General features: G+C 43.0%; 1 protein-coding gene across 1 annotated transcript in view; it reads left to right on the top strand.

Annotated features, from left to right (window-relative positions):
* Nucleotides 1-20,808, top strand: part of LOC115105883 (ankycorbin-like) — a 33,593-nt gene extending 12,785 nt beyond the window's left edge. The window contains exons 7-17 of the mRNA XM_065007489.1: nt 10,741-10,847; nt 11,067-11,254; nt 11,656-11,684; nt 12,174-12,260; nt 12,649-12,738; nt 13,175-13,334; nt 13,678-13,775; nt 13,969-15,501; nt 16,140-16,301; nt 17,377-17,442; nt 17,542-20,808. Coding sequence (XP_064863561.1) covers nt 10,741-10,847; nt 11,067-11,254; nt 11,656-11,684; nt 12,174-12,260; nt 12,649-12,738; nt 13,175-13,334; nt 13,678-13,775; nt 13,969-15,501; nt 16,140-16,301; nt 17,377-17,442; nt 17,542-17,628 — 2,607 coding nt within the window. The 3' untranslated portion in view covers nt 17,629-20,808. The remainder of the gene's footprint in view (nt 1-10,740; nt 10,848-11,066; nt 11,255-11,655; nt 11,685-12,173; nt 12,261-12,648; nt 12,739-13,174; nt 13,335-13,677; nt 13,776-13,968; nt 15,502-16,139; nt 16,302-17,376; nt 17,443-17,541) is intronic.
* Nucleotides 20,809-21,106: the final 298 nt, after the last annotated feature.

Raw genomic sequence — 21,106 nt, forward strand, 5'->3', positions numbered from 1 at the left:
AAGTCAGATCTGTGGAAGACATTTGACTTAGTTGTGGAAACTACTGGAAATCAAGAAAAAAGGAGGGTATAGGAGCAAGCCTTGCACGAGTATTATGTGTGCCAAACCCTGTTGGAGAGCCTTCTGCATGTACTCCTCCATGGCCTCTGTCTCAGCCACCAAGAGAGGGTAGACGCGGCTGTGCAGCGTCGCCGAGCCTTTTAGAAAGTCGATGGCACAGTCCCAGGGGCGATGAGGAGGGAGACAGGTGGCTTGAGTCTTGGAGAAAACCTCCTGAAGATCCTGGTAAACCTCCGGGATGTCGGGCTGGAGGGCAACCACAGGATTCTCAACCTCAGAACAAGGGAAAACAGGTCTTCTGGCATCCGGGTGACCAGTTGGTTATTTCTGTCCTCAACCAGGAGATGGTGGGATCATGACGAAGGAGCCACGGGAGGCCGAGCAGGACTTTGTGTATTGGTGCGGTGATGATGAGGAAGGGAAGGCTCTCCTGGTGCATGGATCCCATGGTGAAGGTGAGTGGTGCTGTGACGTGGGTGATAATGCCGGATCCCACTGGTTGATTATCCAGAGCGAGGACTGGAAGAGGAGAGGAGAGTGGGTACGAGGAGAGTTTCATGAAGGAGACGTGGGCCTGGTCGATGAAGTTCCCTGCTGCACCGGAATCCACTAGAGCGGTAGACGCAACACATGTGGGACACCCAACCAGTGAAATGGGAACCAGGAGCGGTCTTTCGGAAAATGATGATGACGGAGTACTTATGCCTTTCCTGGTAGTCGGATGATCAGCCCCTCTGCTCTTATGGATCCCGGGCTGGGACGCAGCAAACATCGCTGGAGTTGGTGCCCTTCCTTATCACTATATGTGCAGAGCCCCAGCTGTCTCCCATTCGACGCAGCTCTGCTGCAGGGAGGTGTGTGGACCCTATCTTCATGGATTCAGGCTCTCTCTCTGGATGGACAAAGGAGGTGAGCACTGGCGCTCCCGAAGAAGGTGATCTAGACGGTGGCCATCGCGAGGACTGCATCCAAGGATGTCCTGCCGACACGCCAACTCCATCTGGACCTCTTTGCACAGCCCTCTCCGGAATAGATTTTACAATCTCGGTTGACCAACAGCCTATCGACCAAACAATCGACCAGCCGACTAAATGGGGTCAGTCCTAGTAGCAGCGAACTTGTGGTCTCCATTGGGGCGAGGTTACATGTCTGTGGTTTCTTTCAGCTCTGTGTTGTTTTTCCTCCTCCTCTTTGGGATGTGTGAGGCCACATCCCTGCTGTTCAAGATGTCTCCCTCCCTCTCGCCAGCTTCACTGACCAACTCTCCCAGCACACATTCATTGACATCTAAAAATGCCCATGTTTTTTCCCAATTACATTAATTGCAGCACAGGGGTCTTATAAAGAGCTGTGAGGACTTTTATGTTTTTATTTTTTACAGTTATTCTGATTCAGTAATCTACAATGGAGATACATGTTTAAGAATGTATAACTTGGTATTATGAACTGGGTGGTTTGAGCCCTGAATGCTGATTGGCTGACAGCCAGGATATATTCAGACCATATACCACAGGTACGACAAAATATTTATTTTAACTTAACTGCTCTAATTAAGTTGGTAACCAGTTTATAATAGCAATTACGCACCTCGGGGGTTTGATATATGGCCAATATCCTCTTACAGCTACCCCCCTACTATTTTCAATTTCCGCCTGAAGACATACCCAAATCTAACTACCTGTAGCTCAGGCCCATAACCAAGGATATGCATATTCTTGGTTTCATTTGAAAGAACAAACTTGGAAGTTTGTGTAAATGTGAATTGAATGTAGTAGAATATAACACAATAGATCTGGTTTAGATAATACAATGAAAAAAACATACAACAATTAAAATAAGAAATGTATCTTTAAAATGAACAAGACAAAACAAACATTCATATAGGATGATGGACAATTTCAGTGAAAATCATAAGAGGGCAACAGTACCTGTGCAAAGTTTCAGAATGATAACTTCCAAAATGAGTGTGCTACATGACATTTAGCATGAAGTCACCCAGGTGTCCCACCACACAAGTTGCCCAAATGTACCCAAGTGGCCAAATTGGTGAAGTTATACATTTTGAATGGAATAACTATATACAAAATACCAAAATGGTATTCTAACACCCCCCCCCCCCCCCCCCCCCCCAAAAAATGGAGAAAAAAAAATATATACATTTACAAAATAGCACTTTCAATATTTGGAAAGACCCTCAGTCCTCTACACAATATTGTGCTGCTGATGCCAGGTGCCATAGCAGCCTCTTTCTGCTGTAAAGCAAAGGGTCACCAAGCATGTGGTGCAGGTGATGCAGAAATACATATGGGCAGATGAACACCACTTGTGGCAGGAGCAGAAGGGACAGCGGTAGAGGGGCCAGAACATGGTGCAGTGGTGCTGTAGCCAGCAAGCTCCTTGATGAGCAGCTCTCTGAAGGCTAGCTGTGAGATGGGGGGCTTTCCACAGCTCTTAGCCATTTCCTTGTGTAGGATGAATTTCATCGTCTTTCATCGTCTTATGGAGAACATTGTAATAGCCTATCAGCGCATCTGACAGGTCCACACCTCCCATGCTCTTGTTGTAGTCCTTTATTGCAGTTGGAATGGGGACATTTTTTGCGGTCCATGCCCCAGTAGCGCTGAGACAACAGGTGTCCGGCTGGATGAACCAGCTTCAGTAGGTGATGGACACCTTGTCACTGGGGGATCCCATTCGGAGTCAGTGTCACTGTGAAAGAAAATGTTCAGTTAGAATAGTTTCACATATGAGCCCTGTATCAACAGGTATATTAAACAGATATATATAGAGTACAGGGAACATAAGGTTGAATATATTATTATAGACCTGCTAGATCTACTGTCTCATTTATATTATGACAGACCAGCTAGATCTGTCTATTTTATATTATGACATTTCAGCTAGATCTACTGTCTCTATTATATTATGACAGACCAGCTGTATCTACTGTCTCCATTTCACTTCGGCCATTGTTGTGGGCCTGCCCTCCCCCCAACAGCCTCAAATAGGCTATTTCATGTGGGGGTGGGTGGGATGGAGCGGCAGACACGCATCTCGGCCATGCTCCCTCTAATCCACAATATGTATATATACACACACAAACATAGGCCATGGGTCATACACATACATACAAACATACCCCCACCCACAATGTATAGTCAATGTGTACTTTACACATTTCATTACATTTTTATATATTGCGACTAAAATTTTAAAAAAATCACAAATATTTTACATTATTAATTTCAAACAACTGCATTAGCATGAGAAGAACTTACCAGTCCAAAACGATGTCCTCTCCGTTCAAACAATATTCCTCCATTTGGGAATCAAAGCTATGCTAGTTAAATGAATCGTCCTCCAACAATCTCTCACTTTCCCGATCAATTTCTTCTAAAATTGTGTGTACATCTGTATATCTAGACTTAGATTTAGCTTTCCCTGACTTAGTCGCCATACTGATTGATATATAAACAGCTGAAGATGCGCTTTACCAAAATAGTGCTGTGCGTAACATGCGTGGCTTCTTCCAGTATGAATCTTCAATGGCGAATGACCCTCTTTACGCCGGAGTTTACTACATGGGTTGGTCTTCCAACACATAACCATTACATATTGCCATTTACCTCAGCTTATTGGCTATCGACCAAGCCAGATTTCAAGACGATCAGTGGTCATTGAGTTAAAATACAGTCAATCAACGAAACAGCGGTCATATCATTGGTGCACAATGATGTCATTACTTGTTGTCTGCAAATTGGTTTCTTTCAGTCAATACGTCCCGCGAAATGACCCATCATGTTTGGTTGTGTTACAAACAGCCAGTTGATTGCAATGAAACCAAACATGACTGGATAAAGTCACGTTTAGTGTGTGTATTTACAGCCACAGTCAAAGATTTAGACGGAATTCACGACACAAGCGGTTCACAAAATATTTCATGTTAGGCTATAAAAATGGATTTTATCAAACAAAAGACCATTGTGTAACAATGAGCATTGGGATTGCAAACAGAGGAAGATCATCAAAGGTACAAATTTATTTTATTGCAATTTGTGATTTTGTTGCGCCTGTGCTGGTTGAAATCGTTTTTTTTATGGGGCTCTGTCCTCAGATAATCGCATCGTATTCTTTCGCAGTAAATCCTTTTTTAAAAATCTGACAACGCAGTTGGATTAGCAAGATTCTAGGCTTTCGAAACATGTGAGACACTTGTACTTTCATGAATGTTTAATATGACTATTTATTTCGGTGCGCAGAGAGGATATTCCATGGCTAAGGGCTGTGTCCAGGCACTCCGCGTTGCGTCATGCATAAGAAAACAGCCTTAGCCTTGTTATATTGGCCATATACCACACCCCCTCTGGCCTTATTGTTTAAATAACCAATACAGCACATTCAGAACCTCTGATTAAACTCTGCCATAGAGATTCATACTCTTCCTTTAGTGAGGGTTTGTGTTACATACAATCCTCAATACTTGATTGTTTTAAACGTTTCTCAAATCCTGCATTACCAAGTTTATAACACCTGAGAGAAAATTATACACACAACAAGATGGGAATTAGAAAACTATTTTGTTAACAAAGGAATCCATTTGGCACAATCAAAGATGTTAGCTTTTGTTGGAGAAGTATAAGAATAAGCACTTGTGTGCTGTAATGTAGATGAAAAAACCCTCTCCAATCAATCTGTGGGTTCTTATCTATCCTCCCTGGTTCTAAAATAGCAATGAACACTGTTATTCTCCAAGGAACTAACTGGGCTCTGGAGGGTCCTGAAAGGGAGTCACACACCAGTCAGAGCATTTAAGTCCATTGTTTTCTTGCCCCACTCAAAGCCGGACACGTCTTCATTACTGTGAGCTTGTTATCATGTCTGAATCGTCTAGATGGTAAACACACAAGATGACTGTGTTGTGTCTCTGTCAGAGAGCAATTGCTGCAATCAAAATGGTCTCTCTCAGAAACAATCAAGTGTAATGGTGTACTGCGCCACAGTGTGATCTATCCATCAGATATAAATGGGCTTTGATGCCATCTGAACAGAGATACTTTAGCTGTGTGGGCAGAGCCTGCTGTTCAGACAGAGAAACAGTCGGGCGGGAGATAGGGAGCAGTAGGTATCCTTGTTGAGAGGTTTTGTAACTTTACAGAGTATGACCACACTAGAAGGTGATGGAGACTCGTCAGCAAGGTCGGGTCAAAGAATGTAATTTGGCTGCATTTCACATTCAGTGGGATGAGCTGTAGCTTATGTACTGTGGACATGCACACACACACACATTTGTTTTACTATCCTTGTGGGGACCAAACAATTTATTCCCATTCAAAATCCTACTTTCCCTAACCATAATGGGTTACTTCGGGATTTTGACAATTAAGCCCTTTATCTACTTCCCCATGGTCTGATGAACTATTGGATACCATTTGTAAGTCTCTGCGCCCAGTATGAAGGAAGTTAGAGGTAGTTTCGCGGGCCAAAGCAAACTAGTGTTAGCGCAATGACTGGCAGTTTTTGGTATCTACTAGCATGCTAGCAGTTACCATAGACTTCCAGTCATCGTGCTAATGCTAGTTAGAAACTTCCTTCAAACTGCACGCAGAGACATACAAATGGTATCCACTGGGTAAGTAGATAACGGGCTTAATTGACTAATTATCCCTTTAACCCGAACATTAACCCCTAAACCTAACCATAGTTCTAACCCTAATTATAACCCAAACCCTAAACTCTGAGCCTAAAATAGCCTTTTTCCGTGTGGACCAGCAAAATGTCCCCACAAAATGTCCTTGTCACACATAGTTCTTAAACATTCACGGTCATGGAGGAGTGGATGTTTATAGTGTGGTTGTCTGTAAACCATGTTCATGTCAACGTACCGATACAACACACAGAGACAGAAGCATCTCAGTATTATACAGGATGGTGATGAGGTGTAGTCACTCATGCCTTGCCTTTCACTTGCAAGTGGGACACATACATACATACATACATACAGTGTCTTCAGAAAGTATTCAGACCCCTTGACTTTTTCCACATTTTGTTACGTTACAGCCTTATTCTAAAATTGATTAAATTGTTTTTTCCCCCCCTCAATCTACACATAATACCCCATAACAAACACATGTTTTTAGAAATGTTTGATCATTTATTAAAATAGAAAAACGGAAATATTACATTTACATAAGTATTCGGACCCTTTACTCAGCACTTTGTTGAAGCACCTTTGGTAGTGATTACAGCCTTGAGTCTTCTTCAGTATGACGCTACAAGCTTAGCACACCTGTATTTTGGGAGTTTCTCCCATTCTTCTCTGCAGGTCCTCTCAAGCTCTGTCAGGTTGGATGGGGAGTGTTGCTGCACATCTATTTTCAGGTCTCTTCAGAGATGTTCAATCTAGTCCATGTCCAGGCTCTGGCTGGGCCACTCACAGACACTCAGAGACTTGTCCCGAAGCCACCCCTGTGTTGTCTTGGCTGAGTGCTAAGGTTCGTTGTCCTGTTGAAAAGTGAACCTTCTCCACAGTCTGAAGTCCTGAGTGCTCTGGAGAAGGTTTTCATCAAGGATCTCTCTGTACTGTGCTCCATTCATCTTTCACTCGATCCTGACTAGTCTCCCAGTCCCTGCCGCTGAAAAACACCCTCACAGTATGATGCTGCCACCAACATTCTTCACCGTAGGGATGGTGCCTGGTTTCCTCCAGATCTGGCGCTTGGCTTTCAGGCCAAATAGTTCAATATTTTTTTCATCAGACCAGAGAATCTTGTTTCTCATGGACTGAGTGTCTTTAGGTGCCTTTTGGCAAACTCCAAGCGGGCTGTCACATGCCTTTTATTGAGGAGTTGCTTCCGTCTGACCACTCTACCACAAAGGCCTGATAGGTGGAGTGCTGCAGAAATGGTTGTCCTTCTGGAAGGTTTTCCCATCTCCACAGAGGAAGATGGGAAACCATCGGGTGACCATCGGGTTCTTGCTCACCTCCCTGATCAAAGCCTTTCTCTCCCAACTGCTCAGTTTGGCCGGGCGGCCAGCTCTAGGAAGAGTCTTGGTGGTTCCAAACTTCTTCCATTTAAGAATGATGAGGCCACTGTATTCTTGGGGACCTTCAATGCTGCAGAAATGTTTTGGTACCCTTCCCCAGATCTGTGCCTCGAAACAGTTTTTGCTTTGTCATTATGGGGGGCTATTGTGTGTAAATTGCTGAGGATTATATATATATTTGAATCCATTTTAGAAAAAGTCTGTAACGTAACATAATGTTGAAAAAGTAAATGGGTCTGAATACTTTCCAAAGGCACTGTAATTAATGTAACATTGTGGCTTTGCTAGGACCCTGTACCCACTCCTTCATGATTAACCCTCTCCATCTCTTTGTGTCAGGCCAGACAACCTTAGCCACAGCTCTCTGTGTCAGGCCAGACAGCCTTAGCCACAACTCTCTGTGGTGCACTGTGCTGAGTGCTAAGATTACACATGGCTTAAATGTCAGATTGTTACATAGGCTTCCTGGGCCCTGGCAGACAGCCTCTGCTCCGCTGGCCTCAATCACAGATGCCATCCTGTGGCTTTATTTAGGCATGAGGATCAGACCACCTATTTCTCATCCCCCCAGACTGCGAGAGTATGAAAACAGTCACGCTCTGCGGCTGCCAGAGCTTTGTTTTTTTGTCATATAAATCCTTAGAAACCCGCATAATAGCTGTGCCCTTTGTGATATATGTTAGTAGTGTACCATTAAGCAAGTCTGACACATTTGGTGGACTCTGACATATTTCTTATCCCCATTTAGATTCCCTAGGAGTGTCAAATGTCATATTTGTCACACCTGCACACAATGGCTAGTAATGTTTCCTCTTTCCTACCAAGGTTGATTTTGTCCTCTCTCACCTACAGACATACAAACACTTATTAAAACTGTACAGTGTGGTCTGAAAAGATTCCCATGTTATTTACCAAAGGTCATTCCAGTGAATAAGAATAAGGTATGAGGTGGAAACTGTGTGGTCTGAACATAGTAAGCAACTTCTCCTTTTGATGACTGCTTATGTTGCGTCGATATGAGTCAAACTTTTATTCTAGTGTTCAAATTGACTACAAAGTGTACATAAGATAATTTTGGTCATAAATTCAGTATCGTCCAAAACGGAGATTTGCGAGATAATTATTATTTTTTAAATGTATGTCAGAATGAATGGTAACGTAGCAGTTTTCCTTAGGTTGGTTTTTATTTAAATCCTACCCAAATACCCACAGATTGCAACACCCAACTAATCATCAGTTTGGAGCACAGCTGCACGCCACCTGATCACAATGCCGATATCCCTAGGGGGATAGTTATGGACCATCAGTAAATTACACAATATACATGGGACAACATTTTAAACTACCAATAGCTCCAAATTTCAATGACATAAAAACCACAAACAACTATAAATTGTAGGAATTCATATACAAATAAGACAACAAAAAGGTGTGCAATATGAAATAATTGTCCAATTTATCTTGTATAATTTATTGACATTCTCTAACTGACCCTACAGACAGGCTATCCAAAGTCAAACCAACTTTTGCCATGGTTGCACACTGACCGGCTGAACCTAATTGGCGAAAAAATGTGGCTAGCTTGCTAGCTAGTCTAGGCTACTTCCAGACAAGACCTGGTTAGACTGTTTCAAGTTATCTAGAAGGGTTAGTGACTAACTGTGTACTGTTTTGGTGGAGTAAAAGTACAAACGCTTCTCACTTTCAAACAAACACACAAGATACCCACATCAAAGCACGCCTCCAAAACCCAAATCTCGTTCTCATTCGCATTTCCTAATGAGAAGAATTGAAACCGATGCTAAATCAGGAAGTTCAGCCCCCCTTTAAGCAGCTCTGAAGGTTCCATTTTATACACCAAGAATCATCGGAGGTCATTCTTGGTGTTTAAGAGCTGTCAGTGTTCTCACACCTGGCTGTCAGAAGCCTCACCACGTGGACATGGCTGGTTGTCAGCATATTTGACAAGTTATTATCCATGTATTTGTGCGTCTGCATCTTTCTCACTCATCATTATTCATAGTTCATTCAGGACTTTCCCTAGTCATGGCAGCATCCACATTCATGTAGGAGTGTTTAGAAACATATTCTATTCTTATTTACAATAAAAGTGAATCCAAAATGACACTACATTATTTACCATTCATTTCTATTGGGCACAAAATAGTCTGAAAAACAACCAAAACAAACAGCAAATGCATCCAACAAGTTTGTAGAGTCACAAGCTTGGCGTTGTCATTGTGTGCTAGGAATTTGGGACCAAATCCTAAACTTTTGACTACTTCAATAGACATATAAGAGAATTTGTCCCAATACTTTTGGTCCCCTAAAATGGGGGGACTAGGTACAAAAGTGCTGTAATTTCTAAACGGTTCACCCGATATGGATGAACATACCCTCAAATGAAAGCAGACCATCTGCATTTTAACTTCATAGTTCTTTTATCATTTCAAATCCGAAGTGCTGGAGTACAGAGCCAAAACAAAATGTGTCACTGTCTCTACTTTTGGAGCTCACTGTATCACCAGAGAAATCACTCAACCTACGGGTTGTGATGTGTGGTGTGTCTCTGGGGAAAGTACATTGGTGAAATTATTTTTCAATTGGCTCCTGGTTTTAATCTATGGTAGAAGTAATGAAGTTAATTTGAAGTTGAGTATGAAGTCTAGCGTCAGCCATTAGTATTTCACATTTATGGTTGTCCTTTTAAGTGTTATTATGTCATTTTGAAACATTTTCCATCTACCAGTGAGACAGTAGATCTATATGATCCTGTTAAGTAACGAGTCAACGCCCAGTGCAGTGTGTAATGTTCCGTGAAGCGAAGACTGGGCCTGTAGATATTGCCTGACTCTGCTTTTGATGAGGTGTCAGTTTCCTGAACCTTGTTAATAAGGCAAGCCAAACCCTGGGAAAGAAAGGTAGAAATGAAAGGATATAGACAGAAAAAAACACATGGCTGGCTGACTGGCTGTGTTGTGCATTATTTGATAGTGAGGACTGTCTGTGCGTCAGAGAAGGGGCGGATGTTTGTGGAGGTGTAATGAGGGGTTTGTGTATGTGGGTGTGTGTGGCTGCCTGGTAGAGAGAGAGGGGGGTAGAGTAAAGTTTTTATTTCTCTCTTTTTCCTCTCTCGCTGAGCTGTGGGGGAGAATGGCCAACTCAGTGTGCCAAAAGGATACAATAAAAGGACTTGGCTGCTTTGCTTTCATGTGTTTCAGTGGAGGTTGGAGCTATAAAGTCATGCTTCTACTTTAGCAGGATGCTGAAGTATGTAGCCCAGCCTGTTACTGCTCATAATGTTGTCTTTGGAATTGCATTGTGGCCATGGACTACATGACTGAAACAGCTTGTTTCTAGTATGGTATGCTTTCATTGCAGCAGACCAAACAATGTACTATCTTCTAGTGTACACCAGCTGAATGTACTGTAAAGCTTACATTCCAACCACTTCTTCCTCTTCTTCCTTTCACTTCCCGAGAAACAAGGTCATGGAGCCTTTTATAGTACATTATGTGAACTTCAGTATGTCAGTACAGTATGCAAACTTCTGTTCCGTGTTACTATGGTCAAGGCATCTGTACACACTGTATGCAATATACTGGTAGTGAACTATGATGTGTGTGTGTCCTGCAGGATGGCCTCAGCCCCCTGCTGCTGTCCGCCAGACACGCCCATGCTGATGTTTGTAGCAGCCTCCTGGACTGGGGAGCTGACGTCAACGCGTGTGATAAGAACGGCAGGTAGGGAAGGAGTAATTTGTCAGATCTCACGTGCATTCTACTTCATAACTTAATTTAATCATTACAGGGGCGTCTTCAAGCACATTACATCATAATACCCTGATGGTGATGTTGTGGTTGATGGTAATGATGGTGATGAGGATGATGATGATGAAGAATATGTTAATGATGAGTAATTGTGATGATGATGATTATACTATTTCTGACTGTTTGATACAGGACAGCAGTGATGCTGGCCAGTGAGAGCAGCAGTATGTCTGTAGTGGAGGTTCTGGTCCAGAGAGGAGCTGTTCTTCAGGCTGTGGACTCTTTGGGTCATGACGTTCTACACTACGCCAAGCTGTCTGGCAGCAGTGAGATCAGGGCCGTCCTCACTGCCGAGTTGCACAGTGCACACTCAGACAGCGGTGAGATAGGAACTGTCTTTAGTACTGATCGAGCTTACTATGAGGCAATTAACCAGACACTCTAGCAGACTCCTTCAGACTTAATTTCCCTTCAAATCCATTTGAGGTGACTGAAAGTTATGAAATTCAAGCTTTCGGATGCATGTAAATGGTTGTAACATGAAGCATTGTTCTATTGTTCACTCTGTAAAGTTATAAAAAGAGAGATGCTTTGACTAGAAGAACTTCAGGCTTTTCTTTCCTTTCCTCCATAATCGACCCAGATACATCACTGACCTCCTTGTGGTCAAGCTTTGAAATACAACTTTTCAGTTGGCCTGTCATGCAGAATTTATCCAACACTGCCATCTTCAGGCTGTGTCTTGAATGTTGTTCTTCCCCTCTCTCCTCCCTATACACAGACACCCCAAAGTCCCCCAAATCTCCTCAGGTAAGTTAGGTCAGCTTGTGCAGTCTTTCTATCTTCTTCCAAGCTTCACAACTGCATCCGGTTTTTCCTAATCATTGAACCTACACACATTTAACTTGATATCAACGTGATAAATTACACCTATTAGTCTAATCAGAACGAATAGTACACATTAAACAGTCAAACCAACCTCTTTCCACTGTAGTGTCATCATTGACAACCTTATCTTGAATGAGAGGATAGCTTTGTTTAAACCTTGTTTCTTTTTACGTAATGACTCATTTTGAAATGCACCTCAAGCAGCATGTATGAGCACGAATATAACACCTTAGCTAAACAGATACATCTTCAGGGCCTTGTTACTCCTCGATAAATACCTTCTCTTTGATCACAAATTCTCCAAATGTTTGATGATTCTTCTCTTTCACTAACTAACCTAACTAAAAACTTCTGGATCGTTCTTCTGTTTTTGTTCTTCTCTTTATTCCCACTCCTTCACTCACACCTCAGCATGATCAAGTGGCTAGGTTAGGTGGCGATCGAAGCACAACTCCCAAAAAACGAAAAGCACCTCCACCTCCCATTAGCCCTGTGCAGGTAAAGGCATGTCTCTGTCTGTCTGTCTGTTGGTCTGCCTGTCTGTTTTTGGTCTGTCTGTCTGTTTTTGGTCTGTCTGTCTCCCTTCTGTCTGGTGTCTTCCTTTTTGGGTCCCTTTTGAATGGTCCTCAGCCCTGCTTGTGTCAGGTACCATTTTACTCTTAATGAAGTTTTTAAACGTTATGTGTTTACGTTGTCAGGTTCTGTTTGAATTCCCGTGTTTTTTTTCGGAGCTTCACCCTGCTGCTTTTATTCAAGGACTCTTGAATTCAGTGCTGCATTAGTGTTGTTTTTCTGTCTGTGTGAATAGATAGTAATTACTGTGTCTATGGTGCAGAATGCAGGAGTAAACCATAAGAAATGTAATTCATGTTTCCTAACTTTCTAGATGTCTAGTCCCAACTCTCCCGCATACATGACCCCAAATGAAACTCCAGTCTCCAGTAAAAGTTGTGGATTTAAAACATTTAATTATAAGGTACATGCATTTACAATCAAGAACATTTCTTATTAATCATTAGGCCTCTCATTTGGTTGTTTTCCATCATGTTTTATTTTCTGTGTCACCAACTTTTGTTTGTTGGTTTTGCTCTCTCGCTCTCTGCATATCTTTCTCGCTCGCTCTCCCTCCCTCCCTGAATATCTTTCTCGCTCGCTCTCCCTCCCTCCCTGAATATCTTTCTCGCTCGCTCTCCCTCCCTCCCTGAATATCTTTCTCGCTCGCTCTCCCTCCCTCCCTGAATATCTTTCTCGCTCGCTCTCCCTCCCTCCCTGAATATCTTTCTCGCTCGCTCTCCCTCCCTCCCTGAATATCTTTCTCGCTCGCTCTCCCTCCCTCCCTGAATAACTTTCTCGCTCGCTCTCCCTCCCTCCCTGAATAACTTTCTCGCTCGCTCTCTATCTCTTTCTGTCAGGAAGGGGAGTTGCATGGCATGTCTCAGAGGGAGGAGGTGGAGAAGCTACATGAGGAGAAGTGCATGCTGCTGGAGACTATTGAGAATCTGAAGCAGATTGTGGACCAGACTGTGACTATAAACCAGACTGAGACGGAGCCGGGGCAGGAGCCCAAGGCGAGTTACATCTACAGCGCAGGCCTTTAATATCACTGGCCTGCGCTGCTTTGATCCCAGTCCACTAGCTTTCTCGGTCCCATTTCTCTCTCTGGAATCCATTTACACAGCACAGCAGCTCAAAAACCCACACTGTAATCTAGTCAGTTACAGTACAAGTTAACCACCCGCTGCACTACTTTACTTAACACAGTCTGAAATGTTGACTAATATTACTACATGTACCTCAGATATTGCTAATTGAAGTGTGATGTAAATTTCATGAGATGTCCCAAACTCCTAACATAATATTCCCTGGTGGTCCAAACCATTGTATGTTAACTGTATAATTGTGTTGATACAGGCAGAGGACTGTGGGAAGGCAGACTCAGCTCTGGTAGTGGCCCTACATGCCAAGATTACAGCTCTGTCTCTGGAGAACCAGCAGTTAGCCCAAATACTCAAGGTAAGCCAGATACTCAATATAACTTGTCATTCCAGGGACGTAGATATCCCAATATGGTGAAATATGGTGATATCCCTGTGTGGTGTTTACTGTAATTACGCCTTCTACCTAAGAAAGATCCACTTAATAAGATCCTAAATAATCAACTAAATCTCGTTTACTTATCTTTCCCTGTATCTACATCTCTCTGTAGAAGCGTCCGTCTCCCCAGGGAGGTGAGGTTAGCCAAGAGGACTCGTCCCGCCCCAACAGTATGAACTCTAATGCCTCCTACCACATCACCCACAAGTCCCCCAGCGAGTCCCTGCTCCAGCCCCAGGGGACGGAGGAGGAGGACATGTCTGAGGGTTCTGCCCTGGAGCTCAGTAGCTCCTCCGTGAGACAAGAGGAGGAAGAGAGTGGGGAGCGAGGGAAGGAGGGAGGCGAGGAGGAGATCCGACTGCTGAGGGAGACCCTAGGGAGAGTCCACTCCAAACTGCAGGAGACGCAGAAGGAGAACCGCACGCTCCATGCCAGGCTCAAACCTGAGCAGGGGGAGGTGACAGGGAGGGAGGGGGAGGTGCTGCTGGAGAGTCTAGCAGAGCTCCAGGCCAAGCTGACGGAGACACAGGAGAAACATCAGCAGGCCAGAGAGGAGGTGCTGGCCCTCATGGCACATATTGAAAGAGGAGATGGTGGAGGAATTGAAACGACAGAGCAAGAGCTCCAGAGACTGAGAAGCTCTCTGGAGCAGGAAGTGAAAGAGCTGAGGTCCCAGCTGGCCCAGTCAGAGCAGCAGAGGGAGAGTGATGTAGGCCGGATCAGAGAGCAGGAGACCAGGCTGAAGGCAGCAGACGACAGTGGTGATCGGGAGAAGAGCCTGCTGGTGGACCGGTACAAGGAGGCGCAGGAGGAGATCAGGATGCTGCAGGAGGCTCTGAGGGGGACGGTCCCCGTGGAGGCTGCAGCTAATGACTTTGAGGAGATGAAAGGCGAGCTGGGGAGCGTGATCGATGGGCTGCAGCGCCGCCTGCTGGAACTATCCAAGTCCTACAGTGAGGCCAAGAGTGAACTGAGCTCCACCAGGAACCATCTGGAGGAGATCCGGGCTGTCAAGTCTAAGCCTGGCAGCCCTGTAGCCTCCCCAGACAAGGAGCAGGCCATGCTGAGAAGCAGAGTAGAGGAGCTGCAGGCATCGCTAGCCGACACACAGAGCAAGTACTCAGCCTCTCTGGAGGAGATTGACCTCCTGAAGCAGGAGGCTGAGGCTCAGGAGTCAGTGGCGTTATCTGACCACACCCAGATGGTGTCCTCTCTAGGCAGCACCATCAAGAACTTGGAGGCCCAGGTAGATGCTCTAAGACAACAGCTGTCCCAGAGGACCTTGCAGGTGGACACCCTACAGAACAGACTGACCATGGAGAAGGACCATACACCGGATGACTCTATATCACGGTTGGAGCACGAGCAGATGAGAGAGGGCCTGGAGAAGGAGGAGGGCAACCTGACGCAGCTCCTCCAGGGGGCCCTGAGGAAGCAGGATGAGATGGCTCTGGAGGCGGCTGCAGCGTGGCAAGAACTGAGGGAGGGGAGGAGTGAGAGGGAGGCCCTGCAGGAGCTGGCCATCAGCAGGGAGAAGGAGAACCACACTCTGAGCACCAAGCTCAGAGAAGCCCAGGATGCAATTGTTCAGCTGAAGAAACTGGTGGAGGAACATGTCAGCTCAGAGAGAGAGAAGAATAAGAAGGTTTGTTATTTACTGCTTTCTGTTGGTAGAGTGCTTTATACAATGTTCAATGGTAATGAATAGCTAGCAAATTCCCTGGTTTGGCAAAGGAAATACTTAAAGGCCCAGTGCAGTCAAACATGTGAATTTCCTGTGTTGTGTATATATTTACACACTATGATTGGAATAATACTTTGAAATTCTTAAAATTATGATTTTGCCCTTTTAGTGCAAGAGCTGTTTGAAAAGACCACCTGAAATGTCAGTCTATATGTTGGTGGGATGGAGTTTTGGCCTGCACATCACCAGGTGTTAAATGAGTTAATAGACCAATAAGAGTTCCAAACTCCTATGCCAATAATAGACCATTTTCAATTTTCCCGTCCCCACTCAGACAATTCTTGCTTGAGAAATTGCTCTTTGCTAATAAATTAATTTGTGTTTCTTTTTGAGCATTTTAATTGAAAGCAATCAGGTACTTAATTGCTACTCAGAAATGATTTCATATTGAGATAGAGAACCTCTGCATTGGACCTTTAAAGAGTTTAGAGAGGTGTCCCTCTATTTTGCTTTCTTATGACATTTTGTTTCGTCTTTGGTTATGATAGAAAAGCAGTTTTGTCCAAGCACTTTTATTGATCCCCATGTTTGTGTCTCAGATTGATGACCTGTCGAGAGAGGTGGGGAAGTTAAAGGATGCCTTAAACAGCCTATCCCAGCTGTCTTACAGTGCAGGCTCAGCCAAGAGACAGCAGACCCTGCAGCAGCAGCAGCTAGACAACCTACAGCAGCAAGTCAAGCAGCTGCAGTACCAGCTAGGGGTAAGTCATACTCATTCAAACTATATATAATATGGCTTATTCACCCAACAATCAGTATACTGCATTCAACCTCACTCAGATAGCATCAGAGACAGAAGACAGGATATACCATTTCACACAAATTCCTAAAACGAAATACTTTCCTGGAACATCTGTCAGACAGTTGGAAGCTAACAGTTGGGTGAGTTACTGTGAATCTCTGTACTGTCATGATTAGCCAATACCTTTTAGTTTTTTAGAGCCAAGACATCTAATGTCCTGATACAGGGCAGCCTCCTCTGGTCTAAGACATAATGAGTCACAGGCATGTGTGGACTGGGCCAAACTGGATCATACTCCCACTGGCCAAAAACTGGTTGAATCAACGTTGTTTCCACGTCATTTCAACAAAAACATTATATGTCATGACATTGAATCAATGTGGAAAACTGATTGGATTTGCAAAAAGTCATCAACATAAGGGAATTTCATCTTTTAACCTAAATCCAATTACATGGTGACATGTTTTGTTGATTTCACATTGAATTTACATTAGTTGACAACTCAACTAAATGTACATTTAAAATAGACGTTGAACTGATGTCTGTGCCCAGCGGGCTGTATCTCCCCATCTGTGGCTGCTTCTCACAGGCTGCAGTACACACTGCTTCTTAGTTATTGACCACCCTGTTTATTTGGAAGTACTTAGATAGCTATGACGAAAGACAATGTAGATGCTGATCTAGAAAGTCTACTGAAGATTATGCGTTTTTTCTATGTCACTGCTGGGGGTTTGCCTGAATATGCAGTCTTCATTTTTGAAGGTTATCTTTCATAATTCTGAGCAATTTCAACATGGTTTTATAGCTGATGGATATTTCACTAGCTAATTGGGTGGCAGGTAGCCTAGAGTGGTTAGGAGAGTTGGGCTAGTAATCTAAAGGTCGCTTGTTCGAGTCGGCTAGGCGATAAATCTGCCAATATGCCCTTGAGCAAGGCACCTAACCCTAATCGCTCCTGTAAGGCACTCTGGATAAGAGCGTCTGCTATGTGTAAAAATAACACACTAACCTGTTTCTGCATCTCTTTACTATAGGAGTCAAAGAGGCAGCACCATGAGATAGTGTCCGTCTACAGGATGCATCTCCTATACGCCGTCCAGGTATGTTCTTATGCATACTGTGTACTCTGTATATGATCTGATATTAAATGTTGCAGGTGTGGTTTTAATGTTATGTCACCATTACTTTATTCCTTACAGGGTCAGATGGATGAGGATGTTCAGAAAGCCTTGAAGCAGATTCTGATGATGTGCAAGATGCCAACAGAAGCCAAATTAAGTGTCTGAAATGGAACAGCCTATCTGTTTACTGACCATGCTGGAGAGGAGACGCATGGAAACTATATCCTTGGTCTCCTAACCTATCTGATTTATCACACTACAGTGCACGTGCACCCATCAAAAGCAAAGATAATGATACAAATAAAAGACATTCTTCATCTGTCTACAAATGTTGTCAGCAGGGAGCTATGAAGACAAAGGTAGGATGGCAGTCAATAGATTCGACTGCCATCCTACCTTTGAACTAGCAGTGTTCGTTTTGTAATGTTTTTTAGTTTTCTAGTCTGGCTAACACCTAACTCGAAGTCCTCCTGACTTCACAGTGTGAAAAGGCTATTTTGATGTTGTCGGCACGACCACTCACAGCCCCTGAGCGCCGTCCCTTCCAATACAACTGTTGGATTTTCAAATCCAAACAACGTGAGGTCTCAACCCCCCAGGAAAGAAGCCATTTTTGAGGGAACCAATCAAAACTCAACCCATTTCAGCGCAAATACTGCATTTACGAACAGACTCCTCTCCAGACCATTGTGTCACAGCTCTCTTTCGGCTGTGTACCATGTGAGTCGCGTCAGCCAGGCTCATGGTGTTCATGATATAATCAAAATCATTTTTTAGATCTCTGCATGCAACTTCCAAAATCAACCAAAGAAGAACACTGCTAAACGCTTTAGCGACACTTCAAATTATAAAAGTAATATTTTCAAATATATGCAAGATTTTTCAAGATACATTTATAAATTAAAACAAAGTTTGACGGTTGTACTTTTGAACAACCCTATTTGGTGGTTTTTGTATGAATTCAATATTGTGTGTGATAACCTAGGCCCTTTTTAGTGTCTGCAATCTGTGAATGTCAATTTTACCCAATTGTGGGTTTTTGTCCTCATTTACACCATATTCCCTTGGGAGTCTTTAACTCAATATGACTTTATGTACCGAATTAACTTTTAAAATAATGAAATCCACCTTTCGTTGCTTCAACAATTATATTCATTGAGCAATAATCCAGTACTTGAAGGGTGACGTGGTATCAGAGCTCTGGGTAGTCTCTCTAAGGACAGAACATACCCATGTGACTAATGCACTTTCCTCATGCTGTCCTCCTGTTCAAACTATGGTCTGCAAGAATATATGGTCTCTGCAGATTACCTGTTACACCTTTGTTTTGTGCCAGCTCTTTTTGTGTTGAAGCCTGACAGATTTGTCTTGATTATTGAAGGGTTTAAAAGTTATATTGCAGTGTTCTTCTTCCATGCTTTTGTAATATCATTATAGTGTAAGCTGTATCAGGTATTGTTTCTTGATTTTTTTTTGGGGGGATGAAACATCCAACCATTTCAGTGTTGGTATGGCAGCATGTGAGGCTCTTGGCATGTTGAGCAAGTTGCTCAGCCTCATTCAATCCACTTCATCCACCTACTTACTATACCTGAGCAGTACAGTATGTATTGTATTGCATTGTGAAAATCATTACGCATAAGTAAGAACTCTAATCTCTCGATGACAGATGCTCGTAACATACAGTAAATGGTAGTAGCATCGGTCCACAGACTGTGGGATCTGACGACTAACGAGAAACTTTGTACCGGTATGCAGATTTTATGTCACTGATCATTTGGACAAATCACGATTTCGCAGGTGCCCACATCTTTAAAATTTCAGAAGGGGAGAGGATATTTGACCCCTAGACTTGCCCGAAACTGGCTGAGAGTTTATGTATAGAGGGGCGAAGACTTTGCTAGCCTCGTTAGTACCTTTTCTAACACATCTCCCCCCAAAACTTAAACAGGCATCTGATACAATCACTCAAGATTTTAGTACAGTGTGTCCTAGATAAGTATGGCTCCGATGTGTCTGGTGCTGTTTATTGTACTGTATTACGTTTAAATCAAGTGCTGTATGATCTCATTGTAGCCTGATAAGTGTAACAACTGCACTATTTCAGCCCTTCACTTCCACTGTTGTCCTCTACAAATCATGTCTTTTCAACAGCCTAGGAAATCTGAACTCTTTTCAGTACAAGCAACTTTACGGTTGTACAACTGCAATGTTACAAGGAACAATGCAGCAGATGCATCCAATGATAAATAACTGAGTATGTTAGTGGGTTGAACACACAGGATTGTCACAATTACATGGAATGTGATACATCTTACACATAGTGTACTTCCATAGAATGATTACTGTGGTTGATGTACAATTCCATCAGAGCTGTGATATGCAGGATAGCTCCAGATATGGATGGCATACTGTACATAACCCAAACCCACCAAAGTGCTGTACTTGATGTTCTTATCATACATTTCTGCACTTATGGCTCCTCTGATGCTGCACTGTAAACATGTTTGTTTTTTTACCTGGCAGTAAGTTACTGTAAAAAGAAAAGTACAATATGTTACCATAAATTCCAAATAAACTTTGGTTTAACAGTACATACTGTACTCTTTTAGTTTTACAGTAACATACAGGTAACTAGCTGCCAGTAAGTTACTGTAAAAACAACAGGATTTTTTTTTTTTTTTACAGTTTTTGTTTACTCATGCAGCCCAATTCTGTTCTTGTCTCCAATGGAGAGAAAAAGAAAGACCAATTAGTGGCAAAATATCAGTATTGAGCTGCCTGTGTAAACGCAGCCTAAATGATTTAGGATTATGCACTACATCTTCATACTACTCATTGGAATACATTTCGAAATGATTACCGTTACAATATCTATGAGTACTTGATCTTTCAGTCTAAGTACACGGTACAGACAGGAGTGAAGTTGCCCCTTTATCGCAGGTCACTAAGGCTGTGTTTAGACAGGCAGCCCAATTCTGATATTGTTTCCACTAATTGGTCTTTGGACCAATGACATCAGATCTTTTCACATCAAATTATTTTCAGAGCTGATCTGATTGGTCCGTAGACCAATTAGTGAAAACAACATCAGAATTGGGATGTCTATGTAAACATAGCCTAAGAGTTTCTCAAATAACTCTTGTTAATAAGGTAAAAAGAAGACTCCTCCCTCAATGACAGAGAAGTTAATAAGCGTTGCCTGAATGTTTTAAATTTAGAAAGGGATAAGGAAGGATACATGTCCTTTGTGCTTCCTGTTTTCCAACTTGTTTTTGTAACTCAAACAGATTTGTGTTTGTTTGCCAATTGCTTTTCACCCACTTCAATAAATTGTGAATGCCTCGCCTGTTCCCTTATCCATAAATATGGCATTGAATGGCTGTGGTGATTACTTTTTATTTCAACCCGCCAGAGAACACAAGGGCCCTTGATCAATAATCAATTAGGATGATAGAGGTAATCAATTATGATGACAGAGGGGCTTCTGCCAAACAATAAAGAATGTCTAGGCTCTGATTTCAACACACGCACACACACACACATACACACACCACTTTTGGTGATGTAAAGCAGGTGGAAATAATTTGTTCTCTGCAAAACTAGCTTGTTATTTATAGAAGTTGTAGAGCATTAGATGGAT

Source organism: Oncorhynchus nerka, linkage group LG22, assembly GCF_034236695.1.
Source record: "Oncorhynchus nerka isolate Pitt River linkage group LG22, Oner_Uvic_2.0, whole genome shotgun sequence".
Classification (NCBI taxonomy): Eukaryota; Metazoa; Chordata; class Actinopteri; order Salmoniformes; family Salmonidae; genus Oncorhynchus; species Oncorhynchus nerka.